The following is a 10,000-nucleotide window of genomic DNA, read 5'->3' on the forward strand; positions in this document are numbered from 1 at the left end:
TACTCCACAATACCTGACGTGTGCGTGTGTGTGTTTTGTTGCATGTTTTGTACCGCGAACTCGTTACTCCATATTGCGTTGTGTGTGTGTTTGTGTGTGCTGTGCGTACAGGCCGGACATGCAGTGGAGCCAGCCGGTGGAGAAGAAGCTGACCGGGGGCAACAACTGGCAGTCCAAGACCATGAGCAGCACCACAGCCTGGAACCCCGCCCCCATGCCCCCCGCACCCATGCCCGTGCAGCACGTGGTGAGAGGAGACACTACACACACACACACACACACACACACACACACACACACACACACACACACACACACACACACATAACCACCACCTGGAACCCCGCACCCATGCCCCCCGCACCCATGCCTGTGCAGCACGTGGTGAGATATAACACACACACACACACACACACACACACACACACACACACACACACACACACACACACACACACACACACACACACACATAACCACCGCCTGGAACCGTGCCCCCATGCCCCCCGTACCCATGCCCGTACAGCACGTGGTGAGATATATAACACACACACACACACACACACACACACACACTCACACTCACACACACACACACACACACACACACACACACACTCACACTCACACTCACACACACACGTGACGTCATGTCATGAACATCCACCTTTACCTGTCTTGATAAAATTGTATTACCCGCTAAACCGATAACATTTCCAAAACAAGCAATGCACCTACGTGTTATGAGTAGTAGCTTACCGTAATGGATGAATTAAGAACAACATATGTTCTGCCTGCAAAAATGGCCCCTAAGAAGACGTTTCATGGATATAACCAAACCGAATATCTTGGCCAGAGCTCCAAATGACACACGTTACATGGCAGGGTTCCCACTGTTGCTTGAATTCCTTGAAAATGCTTGAATTTCAATTAAGTGTTTTCAAGGTTGTAAAAATGCTTGCATTTTGGTGAAGTGCTTGAAAATGCTTCAAATTTGTGTCAAGTCAAACTCAGTAAACCAAATAATAGAAATACATTGTTCAGGTACATCAAAAATCTGAGGGAGTGATATGGCAGATGGGATTTGCCATTTGACATCTTAAAATGTATTACAATGCAGGAAATTGCATTTTAAAAGCACAGCATTTTCTGAGGGAGGACCCTCATACTCCTTTCCAGCGACCGATTAAAGGTGCTGGAAAACTGAAAATTTGGTGCTTGAATGTGCTTGAAAAGTGCTTGAATTTGTTCATGAAAAAGGTGTGGGAACCCTGCACATGGGGTGAGTAGAGCATGGGCCCAATGTCAAAAAATATATTTTCTTTTTTAAGGATCACTCACTACACTCTCAGTTAGCCTGTTAACCTTGTTGCTAACACATCTTTGCTCTGCTCGCTTACTCTGTTGACACTATCACTAACCTTTGACTTTCTTTCTCTCCTTCTCTTTCTATCTCTCTTTCTCTCTCTCTCTCTCTGTTCGCTCTTTCATCTGTCTCAATCTTTCGTTATTTCTCTCGTTCAACTTCCTTTGTGTCCTCATGCCTCCATCCTGTTTTGATTCCGTCTGATGTGTGTGCTTCTTTCGGTCTCTCTCTTCCTTTTTTTCACATTCACTCGTCTAATCGCTCCCACCCACATTCCCTCTCTTTTCTTCGATCTGTCTCTGTCTGGACTCTTTTTTTATCTCACTCCCTCCCTCCCTCCCTCTCTCTCTCTCTCTCTCTCTCTCTCTCTCTCTCTCTCTCTCTCCCTCCATCTCTCTCTCTCTCACTCTCTCTTTCTCTCTCTCTCTTTCTCTCTCTCTCTCTCTCTGTCTCCCTTTACCTCACTCTCTCTCTCCATCTCTCGCTCTACATCTCTCTCTCTATCTCTCTCTCCTTTTCTCTCCCTTGTGTCTGTTCTTCAATGCTTCTTCGCTGCAGAATGGAATGTTCTATACCGGTTATGTAAGTACTTTAACTCCAAAGACCGATTTTGTTCCTCTTTTATCACCCTCTCTCCAGTTTCACCAGTTTAATCCAGTCGTTTAACTCTCCTCTAATCCCCCCACCCCCACCCCACTACACCTCCCCTCCTCTCTTCTTATTCCTTCGCTCCCTCCCTCCCATATTTCCTTATTTCGAACAGACACACACACACACACACACACACACACACACACACACACACACACACACACACACACACACACACACACACACACACTCACACTCACACACTCACACTCTCACACACACACTCAGACACACATGACCACCCCATTGTTGAAGATAGTGTTGTAGGATACTCTTTTGGACCTTTCACAACCAAAAACACAGAGCTGTCATTTCTACATCTGGGGTGCATTTCTCAAAAGAGAAGTTGTTAGCCTGTTAGCAACTTTAGTAGTTGCCAATGGGAAATTGCATTGCAACCAACAAAGTAGCTAACATAGTTAGCGACTACGATTTCGAGAAATGCACCCCTGATCAGGAAATGAGGAAACCTCCTGTGTTGAAATATGCCCTAGTTGCTGCTGCCCATTGCATTTTGAAAGATGTGCACATTTGGCTTTAATATGAAGCAACTCTTTTTTTTAAAGTTAGGGTTAGTCGTTTTGATGGATCTGATGAAAGAGGGATCTGATCTGGTAAAATTATTGCATGTGATTTCCTCAAATCCTGTAATGTAATGTAATGAAAAAATCTTCAGGAGAAAAAGCAAGTAGTCCTGATTTCTTTTAGTATGGACATCCTGTTCAAGGTATACCTTCTCCAAGCCGGTGTTGTAAGTTGGTTCGGTTTATCACATCTGTGCTAAATCTCGACACATGTAGTATGTAAACAAACACATGGGGCAAGTATAGCCGCAGAGCCATGCCCATGCCCTAAGATACAAGCTCACTTAAGACAGCACTGAAGGCTTGGTCATCCTTGCCTTAGAACAGAATGGAATAGAATAGAATAGAATAGAATAGAATAGAATAGAATAGGATAGGATAGGATAGGATAAAATAGGATGGATTAGATTAGATTACATGTAGATTATATTATATTAGATTAGATTGGATTAGAATGCATATAGAATGTAGTTTGTCGCTGTGCACATTTACAGTTAGGCCTACATCAAAAGCCCAATTCCCAATGCAGGCAGAGGCAGGTTGACCCTCTACAACATTGTCAGTAGTGCAACAGTACACGCTACAAAGGTTGCAAGGCTTCCCACATATGAGGAACTGTGAGGCACTATGATAGTTGAACTACTGCTTTTGCAGTTACAACACACATATGGCAATGAATCTTCAGTGGCGTCATTGTGCTCCATCTTTATTGATTTGTATGCATTAAATAAACCACAATGCCTGCAAAAGTATAGACAAAAAAATAAATAAATGTATAAAAAAAAGTATAGACAAGACAAAAACTATGTTTTATTTGCGTTGTACGCAGTGTTGCATATGCAGTGCAGTTGTTTTTAAATTCAGTAATGTCATTGAAATAAATGTGAATAACATATTGCATAACAAGACAAGGCTTTGAACTGCCAATTGATTCATGGTCATGTTTATGTCAAAAGATGGAGTTCAGAGCAGCGGTCCATTCCACACACACATAGTCCTCTCCAGCCCATGATAGGTTCTCACATAACCAGGGGAGGAGCTATAGGGGGAGCAAGCAGGGCAGTGGCCCCTGTGCCCAGGGCCCTCCTTGATTCATCCTGGGAGGGGGCCTATTGCGACCTTGGCTGGCCGTATGGGGTGGGGGGACCCTATAAGCCTCTTGCCCTGGGTCCCTGTGTGCAATTGTTCCTCCAGTGCACATAACATAACATGGCATATTGTAGCACGGCACAGCACAGCACAGAAGGTGGAAAATTCCACACAGGCCCTCGAGATGGGCAGTTTACCGTGTACATCTGACTCCCATGACAAACATACATCCACACACACCACACAAAAACGTGCACGCACCACACACACACACACATAAGCGCGCGCGCGCACGCACACACACACACACACACACACACACACACACACACACACACACGGCAAGTTTACCTCTGCCATATACGTCTGAGTCCCATGTCAAACATCCCGGCCCCACTGGAGGTGAAATAGTGCTCGCACTAGAGTGTGTGTAAACCTACTGTAAAGAACCAGACCTGGGTGCCCTTCAAAGTGTGTGTGTGTGTGTGTGTGTGTGTGTGTGTGTGTGTGTGTGTGTGTGTGTGTGTGTGTGTGTGTGTGTGTGTGTGTGTGTGTGTGTGTGTGTGTGTGTGTGTGTGTGTGTTGTGGGCTGTTTGGAAAGCTCCTCAACTGTTAAGCTGTTGTGTGTGTGTTTTTTGTATATGTGTATATACATTATGTTTGAGTGTGTGTGTTTGGGTTAGGTTGAGTTATGTAATGTCTAGGTTTGTGTTCAATATCATAATGTCTGGGTTCTATCTTGTGTGTGTGTCTGTGTGTGTGTGTGTGTGTGTGTGTGTGTGTGTGTGTGTGTGTGTGTGTGTGTGTGTGTGTGTGTGTGTGTGTGTGTGTGTGTGTGTGTGTGTGTGTGTGTGTGTTCTTTTTTTCTCTTCCTCTGTACAGGCTCCAGCACCGATGGCATTTCCCATGACTACACCTCAAGTGCCTGTGTATGGAATGGTGGGTACCTCTTACACCCGCACACACACAGACACACACACCTCCACACTTTAATGTGCTATTCACACACACATACACACACACACACACACACACACACACACACACACACACACACACACACACACACACACACACACACACACACACACACACACAGGCACACAGGCACACAGGCACACACACACACACAAGAGACCAGGTAATTGTGCCAGCGTACTCATTGACAGAAGAGAAATAACACACAGTAACATATAAAAGCATTAACATGGACGTTAGTCTTTTTATTACTGTAATTATTTAATTTAATATAATATGATACTTGCACTTAGTACTAGTTAAACATCCCCTCACATTGCACAAGTGAGGTGAGGTTGGTGGGAGGGTAGTCATTTAGTCTTACACAATGATTAGATTTGCGCCAAAAAACATGCAAGGAAATGCTGTTGGCAAAAAAGTAAGTAATTTACTTAAAAGAAATATACACCCCTGTATTCTGTATCGTTTCCAATCTCATCTGCAGTACGTATAATCAGCATGAAAGCCATGCGGCTTTAATCTTAATTACTTTCAATTCATATGGGAAATCAGCTTGCATTAGAAATTTCAAAGCACGGGCATTCAGTGTGTTCCAAAAATAAATGTGTTTTTCCCCACAATAACATGAAATAGTCCGTTCCCCAAATGGTCAGTTGTTCTCCCAGTGTGGTGTTCGCGAGCAGTGCAGGAGTGAGTCATCTATAGCAGGCAGTATAGTGTTGGCAGCCGAGGCAGTTTGGCCCTTATTCTTACAATTATTTCTTACTAGAGAGAGAGAGAGAGAGAGAGAGAATATAGAGTGCCTTTCTATGGAAGAGACTCCCCTCGTCTCCCTTCTTCTTTGCAGTGCAGTCTGAGATAAAGAAAGACAGAGCGAAAGAGATAAAGAGGAGTGTGGCTCTCTTCTGTGAAAGAGAGAAGAAGAGAGGAAAGCAAAGAGAAAGAAAGGAAAGAGAGTGGTGAAGAGAGGTCTCTGAAAGAAAGGAAAGAGAGTGGTGACGAGTTAGCCTCGCACACCATCCTACGTACTTCCACCAAGAGACTTGGCTCCGCACTACGTCTGGTACCTGTTTTCTGTGGAGCGATGTTGAGCGGCAGGATTTGGCCGGTGTTCTGACAAACGGTCCTACATTGTAATTTTATCCTACGGTAGGATGTCCTGTCAGACGTGTCTGTTAAACGGTCCTACATCGCCAAAGATAGACGTTTGTTCAACAACTTATCCTGATTTTTCTGAAAATGTCCTACCCGCTTCCTGCAATCGCGTCAGATCAAACAGCCCCCAGACCATGAATACGAAATGTAGTGTTAGTATTATGGGATGGTCAGGTCCAAGCTAGTGAAGAGCGGTCTCTGTGGAAGAAAGGCAAGAGAGTGGTGAAGAGAGTTCTCTGTGGAAGAAAGGAAAGAGAGTGGTGAAGAGAGGTCTCTGTGGAGTAGAGCGGCCTCTTGTCTCACTCATTGACTGACTGATTTTCTTGGGCATAGCAGGGATGAGAATAGAGAGAGATATATGTGTACTGAATAAAGAGAGGGAAGGATAAGAAAGATAGATATATGGAAAGAAAGAAAGAAAGAAAGAAAGAAAGAAAGAAAGAAAGAAAGAAAGAAAGAAAGAAAGAAAGACATATAAGGTGCCTATCTGTGTGCCTCACAGTGGGGTGTGTGTGTTGTTTAAGGGATGGAAGCCTGTGTGTGTCTTCAATCCCCGAGAGTGTCACAGATACGTAGAGGGAAATACTCTTTTTGTGGAAAGAGAAAAAAAGAAATATAGAGTTGTGTGTTTGCTCTCTGAGGAAAGGGAGTCTTTACTTGTCTTAAATCCTGAGTGTGGAGCAGATAAGGAGAAAAATACTCTTGTGGAAAGAGAGAGAGAAAGAGAAAAAAGAATGAAAATAGATAGAAAGAAATGAAAAATGAAAATCTATGATGTAGGATGGGGTGTCTGGTCTTTGAAAGGTAGTCTGTCCTTGTCTTAGTCCCTGAGAATGCCACAGATGAAGAGGGAAGCGACAGAAGAGAACAGAGGAAAAGAAAGAAGGGAAGAGGCAAGAATAGATCTAGAGTGGTGTGTGTGTGTGTGTGTGTGTGTGTGTGTGTGTGTGTGCGTGCGTGCGTGCGTGCGTGCGTGCGTGCGTGCGTGCGTGCGTACTCTCCGAGGAATAGGGAGCCTGTGCTTGTCTTGAGTCTCAGAGTGGGCCACAGATAGAGGGAAATACTCTTTTGTGGAGAACGAAAGAAAGAAAGAGAGAACGTCCCTGAGTGTTCCACAGACAAAGGGGAACACTCTTTGGTGAGAGAAAGAAAGACAGAAAGAAAGAAAGTCAGTCCCAGAGTGTGCCACAGACAAAGGGAAACACTGTTGTGCAAAGAGAAATAAAGAGAGAGAGAGAGAGAGAGAGAGAGAGAGAGAGAGAGAGAGAGAGAGAGAGAGAGAGAGATAGAGAGAGGGTGAGAGTAAAGAAAGGAAGAAAGAGGGAAATGGAAGAGTGGTGTGTGTTCTGTCTGAGTCTGTGCTTCCCCCTGAGTGCGCCGCTCAGATTTTAAAAGAAGGAAAGCAGCGAGGGGTTAAAAATGAAGGATTGAAAAGGAAGACAGCGAGGGCTTCTCTGTTGGCATGGCGATGAGTGGATAATGACGGAATGTTGTGGAGGGATGAAAAATCGTCCGTGGGGGGCAGCGGTGAGCGCTCGATGACAACCTTCCTCCTGAGTCCTCTTTTGTTACTCACACACGGCAAGGTGTCTCGCTTGCTTAGATAGGACGCAGACTATCACTCGCCCTGCTCTCTCTCGCTCTCTTAACAAAGAACCATGGCCCCTGCGTGTGTGTTTGTCTATGTCTGTGTGTGTGTCTGTGTGTGTGTGTGTGTGTGTGTGTGTGTGTGTGTGTGTGTGTGTGTGTGTGTGTGTGTGTGTACACAATCTATTTATTTATGGCCCAGTAGAGACACACACACACACACACACACACAGCGATACAGATTCAAACTCTTAAAACACAGGCACACACGCGCGCACACACACACACACACACACACACACACACACACACACACACACACACACACACACACACACACAATGTTTCACACAATACACAATGTTTCTTTAGCCCTTTCCCCCTCACACTTTCTGTCTCTCTCTCTGTCTAGCTCAGGGGTCAGGAACCTATGGCTCTAGAGCCACATGTGGCTCTTTTGGAAATACTATATGGCTCTTACTCACCTAGGGTTTCCAACCGTCCCTTGAAATATGCAATAGTCCTTTATTTATAAATAAAAGTACGGGTTCCATATTGAGTTGAAACCGGACATGGGAGGTTAAAATTTGTTAAGATGCAGGAAATAACATTTAAGAAATACAACATTTTCGGGGAGAGGACTCCCAGACCCTAGCCATGATGAAGTTGACAGTTGACAACCCTATACGTACCTGTCATCAATACAAGTAAAGGTGCCGGTATGCTTGCTGCAAGATACGCGAGAGCGTGCACGATTCATTCATGAACGCGTTAACGTGCGTATATAATGTCAATTTCGTGCGCGTTGGACACGGCAGCCAAATGCTTGCGTCAGGTGCAATATCTTCAAACTCGCTGGGGACGATCGTAATATGGACTGCGCAGTTCCACGCGTGTGCTTGATATGAAAACGACAATGGCAGCAACTTTTAAGAGCGTGAAATTTCAAACATTTGTGATCATACTTCCTTGTTGCACTTTGAAAAAGGAGCATGCACATACAGGAGTAGTAGCGGTATTCTTCCCTTGCCCAGGGAGCCCCTCTTTTTGTTTTGTTGTTTTCCTTGCCATCTGTGTTCCCAATTTCCGCATCCCAATGCTGTGTGCTGTCTGCCCCCTGGATGATACCGCCAGTATTTTGCGTCTTGGTTAACTGCTTTTGAAGCAAGCATGTGTCGGTTGCTCGCGGTGACGTGCGTAAGTTACAGCTCGCAGCAAGCTTAACGGCACCCTTATAACTTGACAGTACACTCTAAAATTGTTGGGCTTAATTGAAATACATGCTTTTCATTGTATTCAGAGTTTTTAAAATGGCATGGCTCTCATGAATATATATATTTTTTTAAATTTGGCATTTATGGCATTCCTGACCCCTGGTCTAGCTCTTTCTTTCACACACACACACACACACACACACACACACACACACACACACACACACACACACACACACACTGCCGCATAGTTAGAGGGTCCTCTCTGCTGGTAGAAACACATGCTTCCAGTCTCTACTGGGTCTAAGCCCTGCTCTCCCCTTGTCATCTCTTCCTCTCCCCTGCGGTCCAGATGCACAGAATCCATGCATTCCCTCAACTACCAACCAGTGGCCGAACAGTTGCACCAGAGATTCTTCAAGTATATAGAGATATGCCAATGTAAGAGGTTGCTATGGGCACCTAACGTGACCAGGTTCCGGTCTGCCTAAAGGGCCGTGTCATAATACTCTTAGCATTGAATAGAACAGTCCTTAGGTCTGCCTAGGTCTGCCTAAAGGGGAATTCCCCCCCCCCCCCTCTCTCCCTTGCAATAATAGAACCCAAAAACAATGGGCCAATGGAATCTCTCTCTCTACTCTCTCTGGTTGCACACAGCAGTTGCAAAAAACTGGGCCTAGGGTCAAATGCCCTTCTCGGGGTAACTCCCCCCTCCCCTTCCTCAGGCAAGGCTGGATTACAGTCAAATGGCCTGGGGCCCCTAGGCTACAGGTTGCTCTGCAAATTTCCCCTTTTGGCCAATCAAGGGCTCCGTGTTAGATGGGGGGCCCCTAGGCTGCAGCCTGTGTGTTAATCCGGCCCTGTTCAAAAGGCAGGCAACGTGACCCATGCAATACATTTCATTCATAATTCATATAAGTTACAAAGGATGTTGGCGAACTTGAAACATGTGAACGTACTGTATTTCACAAACACTGTTTATTCATGTATGCGCACTGTGTACAGTATTATACATATTCATTGTGTTTGTATGGCCTCGACTGTCATCTCAGGTCTACATTTTTCACATTTTTTCCCCCGGCTTCTTACCTTTATGAAATGGATGTTTGACTTTATTGGTTGTGTTTTCGTGTTCTCGACAAACGCATACAAAAGAGGAGTCTGTGTTGTGGGGTTTTTGTTTTGTTTTGTTTTTTCATTGCCTGCTTATTTCCCTTTCTTTTTTTCCCAACTGTGTCTTTTCACCGTCTTTCATTTCATTCTCTGCATGTTTTTCTTTCTTTCTTTTCCCCCTCCCATCCTCTGTTGCCATCACACATTCATTGATTCCTCCCCCCCCCCTCTCTCGGTCTCTCTCTCTCTCTCTCTCTCTCTCT

The 10,000-nt window shown here is 44.9% G+C and overlaps 1 protein-coding gene across 13 annotated transcripts in view; it reads left to right on the forward strand.

The window, feature by feature from the left end:
* si:ch211-200p22.4 (phosphatidylinositol-binding clathrin assembly protein) overlaps window positions 1-10,000 on the forward strand; it is a 173,373-nt gene that overhangs the window by 149,788 nt on the left and 13,585 nt on the right. For 7 of the 13 annotated variants that reach the window (XM_063193685.1, XM_063193686.1, XM_063193679.1 and 4 more), the window contains 2 exons: window positions 103-247; window positions 4,573-4,629. In XM_063193685.1, coding sequence (XP_063049755.1) covers window positions 103-247; window positions 4,573-4,629 — 202 coding nt within the window. The remainder of the gene's footprint in view (window positions 1-102; window positions 248-4,572; window positions 4,630-10,000) is intronic. The other 6 variants (XM_063193687.1, XM_063193680.1, XM_063193684.1 and 3 more) reach the window with 1 other exon arrangement.

This window comes from Engraulis encrasicolus, unplaced genomic scaffold, assembly GCF_034702125.1.
Source record: "Engraulis encrasicolus isolate BLACKSEA-1 unplaced genomic scaffold, IST_EnEncr_1.0 scaffold_51_np1212, whole genome shotgun sequence".
Classification (NCBI taxonomy): Eukaryota; Metazoa; Chordata; class Actinopteri; order Clupeiformes; family Engraulidae; genus Engraulis; species Engraulis encrasicolus.